This window comes from Clytia hemisphaerica, unplaced genomic scaffold (genome assembly GCF_902728285.1).
Source record: "Clytia hemisphaerica strain Z4C2 unplaced genomic scaffold, Clytia hemisphaerica genome assembly, whole genome shotgun sequence".
Lineage (NCBI taxonomy): Eukaryota > Metazoa > Cnidaria > Hydrozoa > Leptothecata > Clytiidae > Clytia > Clytia hemisphaerica.
The window spans coordinates 506,369-524,960 of record NW_027104383.1 but is presented as its reverse complement, the minus strand read 5'-3'; the positions used below and the strand labels follow the sequence as shown (position 1 = coordinate 524,960).

Below are 18,592 nucleotides of genomic sequence, written 5' to 3'. Positions count from 1 at the left end.
AAGTTAAACTTGGCATTTTCCTCAAAAGATTTTTTTTTTTTTAAAAAAGAGAAAAATAAATCTTATTTTATTTCTTTTAAAGAAAAATGCATACAAATAACAATACCATCAAATTTAAATAACTTTAAAAATTGAATTTTTTTGTACAACCATAATAAGCAGTATGAATAAATTTATATCGAAATATTAACATTTCAATAGAATCCAGTTACAAATAGAAATTTACGATCTATGATCATTATAATTAAGTAAAATTACACATCATTTTAGAAAAGGAATTGAAAAAAGTTCAAAGTAAATAAACCTAGTTTCAGGTAAGCTTGACTTGGCAGATTTTTATCCAGACAACATGAAAGACAAGAGCAACTAAGGTTGGCATTTGATTAAGTTTGAATTTATCTTTGTTAGATGTACCATCCACTTCAAAAATAGTTCTCCCATAAAAACCTAGGTAGTTCGGAATTGCTAACATTCGCTGAATAAATTTATTTGAACGCGCTGTATACGTTGACTTGACATTTAAAACTTATTTTGTCCAATACCATATCGCGATTCACTACCATGTCGTGAGTGAATATCATTTGTTGTCTTCTTTATTATAGATCTGATCTGTGCAATTATTATGGCGTTTGAAATGTACAAAATGATTAACTCTCAAAGACAAAAAAGCGATACAGGCTCTTACCAAATAAGTGTCTAATTACAAAATACAACAACAAAGACAAAGTTGTAGTATACCAGTATAACATGATTGGAAAAATAAAAAGTTTATGAAAGGAACAAGAGAAAAATAAGAAAAATAATCAACTCAAAGCACTAGCAACAATGAATTCCCTTCACAGGACATATTTTGCTGAAGCCATCCACACCATGAAAAATAATGTTGATAGGGTTTAATTAATCGTGTGAAAGGGATTGTTAGAATAATATATCATTGTATCTTGGTCTATCCAAAGATTAGAGATCATGCTTTCGTTTGGCACCATCATCACCACTACCCGTGGAAGCAAGCAGTACTACTGCACCACAACCACAACCAACGTTAAAGAAAAACCCTAAGTTCCATTATGTTCGCAATAAGGGCCCAAAATTATTTGAAATGTATTTGAGTGTTGGACTTTCGACAGAGGAACTGGAAATTTTTTCCTTGAAAATACTTGTAAAGAAAATCGTTTTGAAGAAAGGAAATACACAATGTGAAATTAAATGTAAAACGAAAAAGGACAAATCCATAAAATATTGATAATAGTTAAATCAGGCTAAAAGGCTATACAAACAGTGTTGCACTATTTGACAATGAATGGAAAACTTGCTGGCGTCCATAGATCTTTTTCAATGTCTTCTTCAAATGAAGCATTCTAGCCCCCTGCTTCAGTGCTCTTTCTAACAAAGCTTTACCAGCAGAACAAAGTTGAGCTAACCCGTATATATAAGTTGTGTCAAAACAGTCTGAGGAAAGTCCACAATCTATGGAAAAAAGCTTTTCCACTCGATTATTAAGGATAGATCAGCACGTGCAGATTCAAGTCCAGAAACAGTCAATCTTCTCAGAAAAGATAGAATAAGATTAGGTAGGGCTTCTACACCGAGTGAAAGGGAGGACCCTTTGTGCAAGTATCAATTGTGATGATAACTCAATGATATGTTTCGACAAAAAGGAGCACTAAAATATCGTCTAAAATGATTTTGCATTTCTTTAAACAGTTTCACTCTAAAAACCAAGAGATAAAATGATGCTATTCTAAATTTTGCTGTTACCTTCTAGAAAATGTTGTCAAACCAAACGACAGGGAGGATTAAAAGGCATGTGTTCGAGTGTTACGTGTCCTAATATGAATTCAAAACAAAAGTACAAGCTACTTGTCTAAAAATCTTCTACAAATCTTTAAGTTTGAAGAAGGAGTTGAAAGTATCTATCAAATCATCAAAATAAAATATCTGGCAAGGACAAAAAGTAAAACTGAAAGGAATTCACTGACGTCAAATCATCACCTTCCTTAGCAGAAAAAATGCTTGAAAATTTGTCTCCACCTTGCTGCAAGAGATGAATCCGTAATAAAGAACACCAATTGTCAAAAACCAAAGTGAATGTTTAAGAATCGATTAAAAAAAGTCATTTTGCCATCGGACTACTACAATGTCCTACTCAACTGGGTCAACACACAAATTGACAACCAAATTAACGCTATGGAAAACACATTGGTCCAAAAAAGCACATCTCAGACAACTATAACAAGAACTGCAACTGTGACAGTATTTCACTACACAAGTTTACTCGTGAGATGTCAACAACAACGAACAACAGATTGACAAAGTGCACGCAACCATGACAAGGTATCAGTATCAGCTATCAGTATTTGAATGCCACTTTTTATAAGGGATGCTATAGGGTCGGGTATGTAATCCCCTTATTATATGCTGGCAACATAGAACGGAACCCAGGACCCTCAACAGCAACTATTTAAGAGAGTCTTATTTATAGTTATCAAGCTTTGTTTAATAATATGTCAACAACAATTGAAACACTGACAAATTTTGATCAACTAATCATTCCTCAATCTTATTGGATTAAGGGGTGATGATGAAAAAGAAATTGAACTCATTGTTTGCTTTCTTCTTTCAAGGAATGTACCTTTGTCAGATCAGATATTTCTCAACCTTCTTATCTCTCAACATAAAGATGTCCTTGTTTTTCTTTTATGAAGAAATCTGTTCTTTTGTTATTTTATTGAAGTTAATGTCTTTTTCATTCGGGGTTCCGACGTACTTTGGGGCATCCCTTATCGAAATGTCAGAATGGGTGCTGAATCACTGAAACTTACAACCGATAACATTTTTGATGAATTTAAAGGCATATACCTGTTATCTGATTACCAAACTAAGATTGTTTCAGTGATCTAAGATTGTTGATGGTGCAAGTGTAAATAATGGTCGTCTGTCTGGACTGATGACTCTATTAGGTGAAGAAAAAGAGTGACTAGTCAAAATACACTATATAGACCACAAGCTGTCAAGGAAGCCTTCGTTAACAGTGTTTTTAAGGACATAGATACTTTCTACTTTACAACTTATACCTGCTGAAAGACTCTGCTAAAATACAGAATGAGGTCGAAAAAAGCGTGTGGTGTCTTGGGAATCCAGCATCAATTATACCCTGTCATGACAGGAAAAATATAAAAAGTATAGCTGAAAAAAAATATAACACTGACAAGGCACAAGATTAACACATATTCTCTTTTTTCCCTAATTAGTAAAAGGGCTACTACTTAATGTATCTTGACTATAACATTAAGGAGATAATATATACTGTATATTCCTATATACCTACATTCCTATATACCTACATTCCTACATACCTACATTCCTACATACCTACATTCCTACATTCCTATATACCTACATTCCTATATACCTACATTCCTAAATACCTACATTCCTATATACCTACATTCCTATATACCTACATTCCTATATACCTACATTCCTACATTCCTATATACCTACATTCCTATATACCTACATTCCTACATTCCTACATTCCTACATTCCTACATTCCTATATACCTACATTCCTATATACCTACATTCCTATATACCTACATTCCTATATACCTACATTCCTATATACCTACATTCCTATATTCCTACATTCCTATATACCTATATACCTACATTCCTATTTTCCTATATACCTACATTCCTATATTCCTACATTCCTACATTCCTATATACCTAAATTCCTACATTCCTATTTTCCTACATTCCTATATACCTACATTCCTATATACCTACATTCCTATATACCTACATTCCTATATACCTACATTCCTATATTCCTATATACCTATATACCTACATTCCTACATTCCTATATTCCTACATTCCTATATACCTACATTCCTATATACCTACATTCCTACATTCCTATATTCCTATATACCTACATTCCTACAATTCCTATTTTCCTATATACCTATATACCTACATTCCTATATTCCTACATTCCTACATTCCTACATTCCTATATACCTACATTCCTATATACCTACATTCCTACATTCCTATATACCTACATTCCTATATTCCTACATTCCTACATGTTTAAATTTTACAGACTTTTAGACTACCTTCACGGCGCTATAATTTATACTGAGCGGCCCCGTCTTTGAATACGTATTCTGGTCAGTAAATTTGTCACAAAGCATGTATGTGAAAGTACCATTTGCGCCCACGTGTTGCTAAAATTTTGATCTCGTAATATTGTGTTGTTAGGGCTTATTGGATTTGTACTTGGTACTGGAAAAATTTGATTATTGTGTTGGTCTTTATTGTTTATCAGTGATCATTTATAGGTAAATGACTTAATGTAACAAGTGAAGAAAGGAAATGCCATTTTCCAAGTTATGTTCAAAGGTTATCAGTAACATATTATCACATAACATAACTGGTCATTACTGTTACCATGTTGATTTTCAAAATTATGTCACCATCGAGGAAATCAAAACCCCAGAGTTTCTATTACTTCCAAACATTTGTTTTTGGGATCCACTTAAAGCATATCCAGAGATAAAGTGTCCTCATTGCCTTGAAATGGGGAAAGAAACTTTGGTTGAACACACAAATGTTTGGGAGATTGGACTCACCACTTCACTGATGCCACGAACTTTAAGAGACATCAACTGGTTTAATGCATTGGTAGGAAAACAATACTTGTGCCAAAGTCCACACAAGCATAAAGTTATTTCATATCATGCAGGTATTCTGAAGCAGATACCTCTCTCTGACCAGCCTTTTATGTTGAGTCACCAATTTGGTATTACCAATCAACTTTATGATTTCATCATAAGGCAAGTGGAATCTGGATGCCACTTTGAAACCGTGGAGACTTGCTTGTATTCAAACTTTTATGATAATCTAATGAGAAGACTTAGAAAGTTGGAACTCACCAAAGATGAAAAAAGTCAACTATTTAAGAAAACATATCCTAATCCATTGAGCAATGATAGTATCCATAAAGTATTTCTGGTTAACTTTGAACAAAACGTTAAACGCTACGAAAGAGATTTTTCTAAAATCCGATGCAAATTCCTGTCGGTAGATCATACCTTCAAGGCTGCTGCAAATATTGGTTTTGTTAGAGATGGGAAATGGATCAAGTTATTTGACTCACTGTTCATCATACTAAATGAGGTAAGTTTAAAAAAAGACAATTACCTGATTTATACAAAATAAAGGTATATTCACACAAGTATAGATGAAGTTGTGAAGCTACATAGTCATTAAAATCATGAAAATGGCTGAACCACACTCTAAAACCTGCCACACCTAATTTTGGATTTTTTTTTAGTTTTTTTTAAAGTTAAATATTATCCCATCCGTAAAAAAATGTATGTTTCCGGTCCGCGGGTGAGTAATATTTCGTCCACCCGGGCGGCTGGGAATTTCCTTTTTTTGTAAAATTTGAGTGAAAATATTTTCCTATACTGCTAACGTAAGTAAAACTGTTTTTGGAAGTTCTCAAGCTCAATTGCCGTATTAAGTTTCTCAAGTTAAATCAGTCTCTTTAGCATTCTATTTTTCAAACCAATTATCTTTGATAAGATGCAAATAACCTACAATTTTTGTTGAAGCTTTTTAAGCATGGTTGACTTTTACAGTCCAAAAAAACTTTTTTTAACACTGGCTGGTTGACTCGTAAAATAATTTTCAACCGGCTGCGGATAAACAATGACTTTTTTAGGATGGCCTCACCCCCTCCCTAAATCCTGACACCCCTTTTTAAGAAAGGCGTTTCCTATTTTGATGAATTTTTAATTATAGGTGGAAAGATCTGAGGTCAATATTGCACCTTTAATTTTCAAAGAGATTCAATTTTAATAATAAAGGGTGTTGTAATTAGAGAGGGGGTGACTGAGATAGGATCATCTACGGTACATGTGACATTTAGGATATTCTTTCAAAAGAAAATCATAGTGGCTCTTTTTAGAGACCTTTATTATGGTTGTGATCATAAATGAAATCTAAAAATGAAACCCCATGCACCCACACAAAAAGTTATTTACACGATTTAGCAGAGTCCTATTTTTCTCATCATATTTTTTTAGAATGGTCAAGTGAAAGATTTCAAGTTTGCCCCTGGCTCATCATTAGATAAGGCACATACAAAATTGGCAAAAATTTCTGATGATATTCAAATAATATACACAGATGATTGCTGCAAACAAAGACAAAAGCTTGTTGCAGTGTTTCCAAATGCACTAGTCAAGGAGGATCAGTTTCATGCAATTGCAAGGCTTACAAAATTTATGCCGAAAAGACACCCACTTCACCTGGATGCAGTTAGAGAGATTGGTCTTGCCTTTCGGGCATCTGACGATATTGGTAAGGTTATTTCTTTTTAGAATCATTGATAGATGAAATATGAAACAACATATTACATTTATGTTGATATTATGTTAACCTTATAATTGCCAGTATTATGAATTCTTCTGTTTCACTGACCTCTATAGGGGGTTAAATTTCTAACAGGGGTTTAATATATGTTAAATAGGCATTCTCATAAATTACGTCACAAAACAACAACTGCCGACAATTGTATGAAAACAATTTCATACAGTTAGCCAGTCTCGCGAGACTCCAAATGACATACATCTATCAATGAGGTCAAGTTTTGATAAAGCCCCCTTTAGGGATTCTTAACATCATGTTGAGTCATCATTTGACAACGATAGGCTCTTCTATGTTGGAATAGGAATTTAATTTGAAAACAAGGTTTGACAATACATAGGCTCTTAGAAATTTTTTATTTTTTATTTTTTCAAGTTTGACAACTCAAATTTTTCTCTTCAGGTAAAGAAAGACACAAATTAACCCCTGATCCTGCTGAAATTGAGAGTAAAATGCAACAATTTTTGGTTAAGTGGAAGGGAATATCAGTTAATGGATGGTCTATTATCAATGATAAAGTTGAAAAAGCTTTTAGTGACCTGCTTCATCATGTTAGAAAGGGATGTCTATCTAACATACCTCCTGGATGTGGAACTAACAAGAATGAAAATCTTCACAAACAGCTCAGAAGATTTTTGAGAAATCGCTTGTCAATCCAGTCTGCTGAGGCCTTGTTTACACACCTCTTCTATGTACAAAATTGTAAGATGAGCTGTAAAGACGAAAAGAAAAAAAATCCTATTACACCAATCTGGGAAAAGCAAAGCCAAGTCGCTGAATGTTCAGTTGACTTTTTGAATATTCTTAAACTTGAAACTTTCAAAACCCCAGAAGCAAGGGGGCAACTTTATCAGCATTTGGTTGATTCTTCATTGGACCAGACAGAGCATAACTATTTTGAATCATCTTCAGGTATTAAAAATGAGCCTTACCTTGGTAATCCTGTTTGTATGATTCATATAATCCATAGGGCCTTAAACAAAGCTTTGGGTATATTTAATTCCTTTACATGGGTAACCATGATGTTGTGAGATAAGTAGGAAGGCACAACCAGAGAAGATTTTATTTTGAGTTTTAATTTGGGTTCGTAGGTTTTCAGTGGGGTTGGTTGGCAAACCAACATTCTTATAAATCCAGCCTTATTAAGTAGAATTATTCAAGTTTTGTTCGGAACCATTGTGTTTAGGCCGAGTCATCACTTCTTCAATATGACTGTGTATTGATATTACTCTCTAGGCATATTTCCCATTATATCTTTGGCAAGATGTTTGGATAAATTGAACCAAGCCATTCCATCTTCATTGAAGGGAAGACTATTTCGGTATCAAGGATTCAGTAGTATCCTTTCTTCTTACTGGACTATGGAAAAGTACTTAGAAAAATGTAAACAAGGTATTTATAATATCTCTCATACACTTTCTTATGATTGCACTTAACCGCACAAATTCCAGTCCAGTGAATTCTTCTATGGCTTTGCTTATAACCTCTATAATTCTTCACAGCCAATGAAGTTATTGTTTTTGAGAAATACTTAAAAACCTTAAATCATAATGTCTCAACTAGAAAAATAATTGGAAAATATTTTTTGAGGTCTTCATTAGGTCCATCAAAATGAGTCTTGAGAAAAATTACAGAAATTCCTGATTATCTATGCAGTATACAGTGCTGACGAGTCCTAATAAATACAAAATGCACATGGATATTCTGTCATCCTACTATCTGCTGAATGGGAATACTCAAGGGAAGAAATTTAATGCTGAAAATGACAGATTTTGTTGCAAATTTTAAGCATTATTCTTATCTTTTGAAATGAAAAAACTTTCTAAACACGCTGGAAAATCATTTCCAGCAAAACAATTCTCTTTTACTGCTCACCCGTGAAATTAAATTCTGCAAATTTCTTTTAATGGCCTCGACCGCAAAATTAAATGCGGCGAAAATTTCTTCCCTTAATAATAAGGTAGAAATCTATGATTTCATTATTCTTTACAGGAATTGAAATGGGCCAAGACACCTTCACTGCAGTCCTAAGGGAAATGGAACTTCGTCAATCAGAACCTACTGTAGTTGAAGATGGGTTGCTCTTGTCAGTCTTGGACATTGTAAAAGATTTGTGTGAATCAAGTCATTGTCCTCCTGATTTTAGATCATGTTTTGGCAGTCTTCATCTTGACGAGTTAAAATCTACGCTTCAATTAGAATCCTTAAAATTAGGACAGCTTGAATTTGATGAAAGAAATCCAAATGACGTTTACACAGTAGCATCCCATTACTTTGGAATCATCATCACTGTTATCCCTACTGTTTTGTCTCTTCCAATGTTCCCTATTGTACCAGATAAATGTTTTATTGGTGAACCACAATTTGTTGTGTTTTTGGCATCAGAAAATAAATTTGCACGACTGTTGAAATGCTATGAAAAGGTACAGTAGAAGTTAAGTCCTATATCCCCCCTCCCATAATAATTAAAGCCAAGTAGCTCATCTTCTCTTGTCCCTTGAGCTTTTGTACAGGCTGAAATTTGGTCCTTTGAGGGTATCACTTTGAGATTCTGTTTCTAAGTTTGTTTACTATAATAGCATTTTGGCTACAATTTAATATTTACCTAGGAATTAAGGTGTTTAAAATACCATTCATCAACATTTGGCATTTTTAGACACCTCTTTCTCTCTTGTCAAGAGTCTGTGTTCAAACAATATTACCTCAAGGGAACCAATTTTCAGATTTTTGGGTGTCTACTTTTAAAATTATTTCTGTGAATAACAATTTTTATTGAAAATTTGTAAAAACTCTTGGAAAATTTAAAGGGTCTAAAATTGTCAACTGTGAAAATGAGCTCCATAAAAATGACTGATTTTCACACCGCAAAAATTAGTTCTTTAAGATAAACAATATTATTCTTTGTCCCAGAAATCAAAAAGGGAAGAACAGATTAATATAATTTATTTTTGAATTATCAGGAGAAAGCTAAGGAAGTGTCATGCAAATGTGGGATTCATCTGACTGCAAGTAAAAAAATTAATTGTGTCAAAAACATGCGATGTTCTTGCTCAAAGGAAAATCTTAAGTGTTCCAATCGATGTAGATGTCATAACTGTGGAAATGACAAACCGCTTTGTGCTCCTGAAGTTAAACGTAGAAAACGAACACCTCAGTCTTTAACATCAGCATTGAAAACTGCCACTTCGTATGAGTATGGGTTGTCTCAAGGAGAAACATTTTGCAATACCAAGCTTCTAACAATAACACATTATATTCTGGAATCCTTGATATATCATATTTGTCAACAGACCAAGGTTAATTTTGATGATTTAGATTGTGATATCGCCAAGACAATGCTTTTAAGCGAATACAATAAAACCAAGGAAAAATAGCTCGCATTACCGAGGTATACACAGAAGTTCTTGATCTGGAAGTCAGCTCTTTTGAAAATTGGTTTTCATGCCGTACAAAGAAGTTAAAGAATCTCAAAGCTATTCAGACAGGAAAGCAAACTATAAATACAGATTAATTTTTATATAACGTGTTTTTTATATACATAACGCTTATAAGCATACTAAGCCCTCGATTTGGCAAAAAGAATTAGCATACCATAAGCATATTAGTGAGCCTCACTCTAAAAGGTTTTTAAAACTTTACACTTTTGTTTGTTTTTATTATGTACAACTTTTGGAAGTTTTCTTGTTTTAAAACATTTATGTGCACTAGTGGATTCTTTACTTGAAAATTTAATGTTTTCCCAGTAGCATAATTTGAGCTTGATTTGAAATTTTGACTGAGCATACCTGAACCAGTTTCCCAACAATAAGTATGCTTATAAAACATGTATTGAAAATAATTTGTAGGATTACTTATTTTGACTTAGTGTATTTAATACATTGACTGAAAAAAGGGAACCACTTTAAATGAACAAACTTTCAGAACTTAACAAGTGTTTGTTATGTTATTTTTAGGATTGTAAAGTTTTTTAAATATAGATTTCTTAGCACCTGTTTATTGAGTTGTTACACACAATTTTATTTGTGACAGTTTATGCTCGCAAAAAAAGAAATTACCTCACAAATGAAAACTTTCTGCATGTTTGTAGATTGATTTTCACCAGGCTAGATTTAAAAAATTCTTGGTTTGTCGTCACCCGACCCTAGATTTTGGAGGTGGGTCGGTCGGTCGGTCGGAAAAATTTTTTATTTTGATCATTCATGAAATTTTTGTCTACATTTTGTAATTTTTTGAAGAAAAAAATTCTTTTCGTCGAAATAGCAATAAAAGTTTTTAGGTCGGCAAGTTTAGAGAAGAGTCGGTCGACGGCAAACCAACATTTTTTTAAGGCCAGCCCCAGTGGAAAAAAAGTGGCTATACATCTCAACTAGCATGTTTGATTCCCTTATTAGCCAGTATTAGTTTATTCCTTTAAGAATAATATCTATTAAAGGGCTAAAATTCAAAATTCAAATTTTCATTCAAAATATTGAATGAGATATTTCTGCCAGATGTACATCATTATAACTAAGAAAAATTTGATTATTTTTAGATAAAAAAAGAAGAGAAAAATGTCAAATTATATAATAACATCACCCATTAAAGAACAAGATGGTGTTCTTGGGTTTGTTAACAAAGAGAACAAATTTGTTGATATGACCAATTTTGCGCCAAAAATTGTTGGCTGTGTTAAACAAGATAATGGCGTTATTGGCTGTGTTGTCCAGCATGCTCCAGCAAAAGTTGCTGATGAGAAAAGAAGGTATTTGTATTCTATTTGTTTTTTTATCTTTTGTTTTTAAGCATTTTCAGGTGATCTATTTTCCTGCAATTTTCTTAATTTTTCTCGAATTTTGATAGTTACATCACATATCTTTAGACTGCTTTTGTTATCAACAAACTAAACTTTTTTTAGTAAAAGAGCCACAAGGAAAGAAAATTATTAAGAAGCCAGGAGCAGACATTGTGAAGTCCAACCAAAATGTTGCTAAAGAACATTCTTCTGTGTTCTAATGTTCTACGTGTTCTAATTTTTCATAAACTCTGACCTCTGATTTTCCTTTCTTTAGGAGTACACAAAATCTTCTGTCTTTGAGGGGCTGAACTCAAGGAAAGGCCATGGGATAATTGCTTCCTCCGAAATGTTTGGTTTTTAGGAAAAAATCATTAAAAAGTCTATGGACGGTAACAGTGACAAAGACATGTTCAATGTCCTTTACGATGCTCTCTGATCGGAGGCTCAATACCTCTCATGAAGTATTAGAAATGAGAATGCGAGTGAAAATTAATGATAAAAATTGCTCGAAACAAGACAGAGATGAGATCTTTGAGAGAGCTTGCCAAATTTATCTCTCTACCACAAGAAAAAGAAAGTTCAATGATAATAATGATGAAACTGCTTCCTCACCCAAAAAGCAGAAAGAGGTTGAATCAATTGAGCTTTCTGATGACGAAGACAGTGATGTTCTCGATACTAATGATGATAATGAATCTATTAATGATGACTACTACGATAGTGAAGGTGAAAACAATTCTTCCGACGATGAATGACTTGAAAATATACCTACTATATAAAATATAAGTGAGGGATTGAAAATTTGATAACCTTCAGCAAACTTTCTCTATTTTTTAACTTTTGTCTGATTAACAACAAAAAGAAAAATAAAAGATTATGAAATATATTCGGAATATATTAGTTCATTTCATTTTTTCTGGTTTCTCAATCTACCCTTTGCTTCGTTTAAGTTTTGAAATTAGGCCTGGAATTTGAAAATTTTTGACCACACGCCATCACTCGCCTAAATCACACTAGGCGTGCTATAAATCACACGCCTAAAACCAGTCAAAATGAAGTCAGGCGTGCGGTGTACCACACGCCTATTTTTTTCAAATGATGCAGCCTGCAAGAACACTTCAAGATACTTTTCAAATACATACGAATATTTCCATCTAAATGGAAAAACGATTCTCCTGCCAAACGTAATAATTTGGGATCCCTTGACTACAAATGAAGAATTGTATTGCCCACATTGCTTTGAAGACAATGGCACAAAGGAATTATTGGTTAAAACTCAACCTTTGCAATGGACCCAATGCCAATCAAATTCCATGAACCCAAAAAGGGTTTATGACCTTGGCTGGATGTGCATAATAGTAGGACAGATATATATTTGTTCCCTCAAGCACCGTATCATTTCTTATCATGCAGGTGTTTTAAAACAATTGCAACCTTCATTGGTACCTTTCACTTTGTCGCATGATGCTGGGGTGACTAATAGACTTTTGGATTTTATTGTATGATTAGTAGAAAACGGCTCCTCGTTCAATGCCATTGAAAGGGTATTAAAAGAAACATTACATGATGAGCTATTTCGAAGGAAAATCAGGATTGATCATATAGATGTCCAGTCAAAACAAGAACTTTTCACTCCGAGTATTAATTTAGTTATCAACTCACTGATTGAGTATTTCAAAAAGTATTCTCACTTATTCAAAATTCATTTCAAAGAGCAACCCTTGTTATCGTCTCTTTCCCTTGATCATACCTTCAAAACTTCTAGTAACATTGGGTACATGAAAGGTCACAGATGGATCAAGGTCTATTTTGATTGGATCAAGGTCTATTTTGATATTCTTGACAGAAAAAAATTTCATGTTTATGAAGGGAACTTCTCTTGAAAAAGCCTCTTCAATTTTTGATGAAATGTCATCTGAAAAAGATGATCTGGAATTTATCTTTGTTGATAATTGCTGTCATGCTAGCAATTATTTGAAATCCTTTTTTCCTCTTGCTCTTGTCCTTCTTGATATTTTTCATGCTGTACAAAGACTAACCAAGCACATTTCATTAAAACACCCTTTTCACAATGACTTTGTAAAAGAAGTTGGATTAATCTTTCGTGATCCCTCAGACATTGGCGTTAATAGAATGAAAACTACACACCTCCACCAGAAACAATTTTGAAACAATTGGATTCTTTTCTTGAGAAATGGAAAAATCTCAATTTTAATGGTTGGAATCTAATGAATATCAAAACCTTAGATGAATTTAGGAAATTAAGAATCCAGGTAGGGAAAGGCTGTCTATCAGGGATTCCACCAGGAATGGGAAAATATAGGGGCGATTTTGGTTAGAGGCCATAAAAATTATTTTTCGCAAGAACTTATTTTGGCAAACCATCATTTTTATTTTTTATTTTTATTTTGGGGAGTATATTATACTAATTTTGGCAAATTTGGTCAAAATTCGCCAAAATTATTTTCCTTATAAGGTATCTCTTTGCTTATCAAGGATAAAACTTTTTTGAAGGAAATCTGATATGTTGCAGGCACTACATCCTTCGTTGAAAAGTATTTTAATTTGAAAAACAATTTAGTTTAAAAAGATTTAAGAAAGAAAAAGTTTCAGTAGGTACTAAAGAATTTTATTATGGTATATATATCTCCTTCTATCTGTGCCACTCCCTTCTGGGGACCTTTCAAAGGTCTACATAAGATAGTGTCAAAGATGAGTTATGGATTAGAAGTTTAGAACTTATCTTTATCAGGAAGTTGGGAGGTCATTTTATGAGTACTTGTAAAGCCTAAAAATGCTGGCCACACTCCAGGCAAGACAAATTTAATTTGTTATATTCTACAGGCTTGTCTGACCCTGTTTCAAGATTTGTCAGTGGTTGAAAAGCCTGAAAATTCATTCCTTAAAACTTAAGAATGAGTTTAAAATTATTAGAGTATTTGAATTAGAAATTTAATATAACAAATAATGTCCAAAAAATTTTGACTATTCTGTATCAAATCAAACAGCGCATTGAATTTGATGTAAAAAAAGATAACCTATTTCATTCTGCTTATTGCATTCTGTATTTTGGAATTAAGATTTTCTCTATATTTGAGGTATTGGAATCTGAGCTTGAATATACAAAAAGCCTGTTAAATTTTCTTCCTTCGCCCGTACTCACCTCCCATGCTGCCCCTTAAAATAAATCTCGGGAATTTCTCAATCTTCTTTTAAAAATTTACAGGCTAGTTTACAAGTCTACTTAAGACCCTGTTAATGAATAAAAACACTACGTAAGGTTGGGGAAATTCCCAAAAGACAACCTTACGAATGAGTTTCCGTAAGGTCTTAAGTAAAATTTTACGTGCATGTGAAAAAAGCTTTGTCTTAAGGGAACCGTAATTTTTGATAGCAAAATAAGAGACTTTGCTTTGGTACTTAACTTTTGTCAAAAATTAATAAACGGGGGGGGGGGGTCCTAATAAGGTCTGGGGGGGTCACCCCATGACATTTGTAAACAATCTTCTATAATCCTCTATAGGGTGTATTATTATTATTGACCAAAGGAACAAGTGTACCAAATTTCACCGAATCGGACAATTTTTGAAGCCTGCTAACGTTACATAAACGTTGCAACAACGTTGTGTGCCAGCTGGGAGTTTAAATGAGTAAAGGTTTTTAAGAAGAAAGTTTATCTATTTTCACCCGGCCGGTGAACCGGAAACTTTTTTTTTTTTAGGGTTGGCCTTATGTTATCACCATATCCTAGCCTTCTTATACTTACAGATTTTATGTTTATAGAGAAAAAAACGAAACCTTAACATCTTCTTTTTATTTATAGGTATTACAAAAAGTTAACATGGACACAACCATCCCTTCTACTGAAACTGCAACAGTAGCAATGTTAACAAACTCTCTTGCAACAAACGACTTGGATGTGAATCCCTCAACGATAAACTTATACTCAGATGCTCCAATAGCAGAAGAAGAGGCAGCATTACTTTCCCAAACTGTTGAGCAAAACACCCCTCAAAGCTCTTGCATACCTGTAAAATCCAGAAGGCGTAGACTCAATCCAGAAGAGCAAAATAAAGTCATTGTACCCCCTACAATTGTCAAAGTGTACAACAAGGATGGCAATGAAGTTTCTTTAAAACGAAGAATGAAACCAAGTGCAAAAAAACATTGGGGGAAGACTTTGCTTCCACTTTAAAAATAAGAACAGACTCACGTCGAAACTACACAAATGGGTTCATTGAAAAACTAATCCAAAATAAAACCCGGACTAGTGATGATGGCATGGTTGTGTTACGTGATAATGACCACAATGAAACATATGTTTACAGTACTAACCCAGAACTACTGAACTTTGAACACCAACACAATGATTCATTAATAACAACAATGAATTCTGCTAATATTACAATAAATTCTGCTCATCTTTCCTTTCAATCTTCCACTATTTTTCCTTCATTTTTGGAGTTAGCCCAGTCTAGCCTTTCAAAAGAACTGCACATTGACACTAACATTGTAGACTATTCAGAAGATTGTTGTCGCATATGCAAAATTAAATACAAATCTGCAGCGGATGTGGCAAGTGATAGCCCCTGGATGGGTTGTGTGAAAGATGGTTGCAGCTATTGGGTCCATGGAGTTTGCAAAGGGTTTGGGGATGCAGATGAATTTGAGCTGGATAATTTAAATTTTTACTGCCCAGAACATAATGAGCACTATAAGAAAATGATGAAGAATGAGCAGCAGAAACAAAAAGCATCTAGAGGAGGAAAAACTGCAAATGAATCAAATCCCCATCAAGCAAGACTTTGAAGGCCCATCCGTTTTCATCATGAGGGTTTGTAGGGTCTTCCAATACTGTAAGTTTTTTGCCAAGTGGGGGTTTCATTTTGTATGCGTGATAGCCTGTAATAAAGGATTTTTTTATTACAACAGGGTCTCTGTCGTCTTCTTCGATCAAGCTAGTGTCTGTATCAAACTCAATATCAGAATCCATCTGAAAAATACAGACATAAAACAAGATAGATAACTTCAAATTGACAAAATCGCTTTAAAATTTCCTATATTTTTGACACGCAATTCCTTCCGAAAGTTCTGTTGAATTTCAAAAGCCTAGGGCAGTTTTACTCAAAATTTATCGTAGAAGAAGATTCCATAAAAATGGATTGCCCGTTAAACCATGCCTCCGTTAAACCATGCCTTCGCCTGAATTAGAGAATTCTAAACCCTTTGAAATCCCTAAGCAATTTCAACCGGGGCGGGAGCAGGCGTAAATTATAACCATGCAATTGCGCGCTTACGCACTCGGAACATAAGCGTGCAATTGAGAGGATTTCCCAGACTGTTCTAGAAAACTTAATCATTCATTCTCAATATATTTTTTATTTGAAAGTAATTGCTTCATGGAATTAAAAGATATAGTGTCAAATCTTGTAGGGTCATTTTTCACAAAAGATTTGCCTAAAGAATTCTACGCAAGCGAACGTGCCATAACCTCTAAAAAACAGCCACTCTACTGTGTCGTTGTCTGGATAAAAAATAGGTCAATTTCTTGTCAAATGATGTGACTTTTTGACTTTTTTACTTTTCTAATCTAATCCTTTCAATACTTCAGAAAAACTAATTCCATTGTCAACATGGCAACAGGTTACACCCAAGCCACTAACATCATTGATATTTCTTTGTTCATCATCAAAAAATATCATCTTTTCATAGTCAACTCCACTGTTTCTCTTGATGTTGCTAAAGTGATTCAGCTTTTGTCCAGGAAAAATCTCTTTGAAATCAAAAAATCTGTCGATATCAAATAAATCTAAAAGTTCCTCAGCAATGACTGGAGTTTCTGTTCTTGATGCAGCTGCAATTAAATATCCTTCTTGTTTTAATGTTTCAAGGATTTCTTTTGTATCAGAATACAATTTTACATGCTTATTTCTTTTATCCACAATATTTCCAGATCCTTCCAGCTTCTTGAAAGGTGGAGTAACATGAGTGTCACACCAAAATGGCCATAATGTGTAATCAAGATCAAACACAAACAATTTCGGCATTAAGTCAGATTTATCTTGCTGAAGAGCCAATTTTAGAGAATATATACCTGTATCTTTGGTTGTTTCTGTTTTTTCATTTGACGAATGCCTCTTCTTCATCCTGATGTGAATGTGAAAAAACAGTGACGATATAAACTGAGCAGAAGTGGAACAGTCAGGAACAGTCGCCTTATTAGGAGACGCCTCCTGATTAGGAGACCCGTCTCCTAATCAGGAGGTTCGCGTCTCCTAATCAGGAGACGGGTGTAATTATCTCGTGAACGAGCAAACTGCGCATGATTTGATTGCTCCCAATGAAAAGAGCACAAAAAATTGATTCCATATGATGATTTTCAGAAAAATCCACCGGTGGAATCAATCACAATTCTAATAATCCATAAGAACCAATCAGAAGTAAGAATCTGTCTTCTGAACAAAAGCGTCTCAAAAAGAAAAATGGCGGACATGAAAAAAATCAAGAGGGGCTTCCTTGTAGTGCTTTATATTAGGATTGTGATCGATTGCACCGAGAAATTTTGATAATTTTTTTAAAACTTTACCAATTCGAGGCTGCTCTTTCCATTAAAACTAGTTTCAAAATGCGCGGAAAAGCCTAAAGCCCTTAAAATTGAGATCAAAGTTTTATGTCTCCTAATTAGGAGACGGGTCTCCTAATCAAGCGACCCCAAGCGACCTACATGTCTCCTAATCAGGAGACGTCTCCTAATCAGGAGGCGTCTCCTAATAAGGCGACTGTTCCTGACTGTGGAAACGATACCTCAGTATTTCGACTGACTGAACACGTGCTTTCCTCATGGAAGATATATGCAAAATGGCGAATGGAATAGTGTAAATGACCACGAGGAAGTCTAATACACAGACTGAACTAAACCGAATTAATTTTATAAACTTAACAGTTTTGAAAACTAAAGTTTAATTAATCTAAAAAATCTAATTAAATTTTCATAATATCTTATATTTCAAATTAATTTTTAAGCAGACAAAGGTTTTAGTCAATTCTATTTTAGGTCCTCGGATCATTAGCTTTTTATTCTCTATTTCGCACTTTGTCGCGGTGACTATAATTTTATTATCGCCTTTCACAGGCAGTTTCGAAAAAGTCAACGCGGGGAAGAACCTAGTTCCTCGAAAATATCATGTTGTTTACTTTTTTACTATAACTTGATCGATTGATGCGGAATTGATGCTGGATACTGGATGATATGTGGTTCCATGATTGTGAAACCGCCATTCAGGATAATCATTGACTCAATTGTATGTAAGTAGTTGTTGGTATCATGGATTTATTATAGAGACTCTTCTGGATAAACATCGAATGAAACGG

At 33.9% G+C, this 18,592-nt stretch overlaps 1 protein-coding gene and 1 long non-coding RNA gene across 2 annotated transcripts; one reads left to right on the top strand and one right to left on the bottom strand.

The window, feature by feature from the left end:
- Positions 1 to 7,244: 7,244 nt before the first annotated feature.
- LOC136819249 (uncharacterized) lies at positions 7,245 to 8,539 on the top strand. Its single transcript, XR_010848410.1, has 3 exons — positions 7,245 to 7,359; positions 7,684 to 7,839; positions 8,440 to 8,539. It is a non-coding gene; the product is annotated as an uncharacterized lncRNA (long non-coding RNA).
- Positions 8,540 to 15,439: 6,900 nt separating this feature from the next.
- LOC136819248 (magnesium-dependent phosphatase 1-like) lies at positions 15,440 to 17,495 on the bottom strand. The gene has a single exon (XM_067075470.1). It carries the CDS (start codon positions 17,365 to 17,367, stop codon positions 16,807 to 16,809), a length of 561 nt encoding a protein of 186 aa, XP_066931571.1. The 5' UTR covers positions 17,368 to 17,495; the 3' UTR covers positions 15,440 to 16,806.
- Positions 17,496 to 18,592: the final 1,097 nt, after the last annotated feature.

Bases quoted from the DNA above. Each gene is read 5' to 3' on its own strand.
- LOC136819248 (XM_067075470.1), bottom strand. From the start codon at position 17,367: ATGAAGAAGAGGCATTCGTCAAATGAAAAAACAGAAACAACCAAAGAT.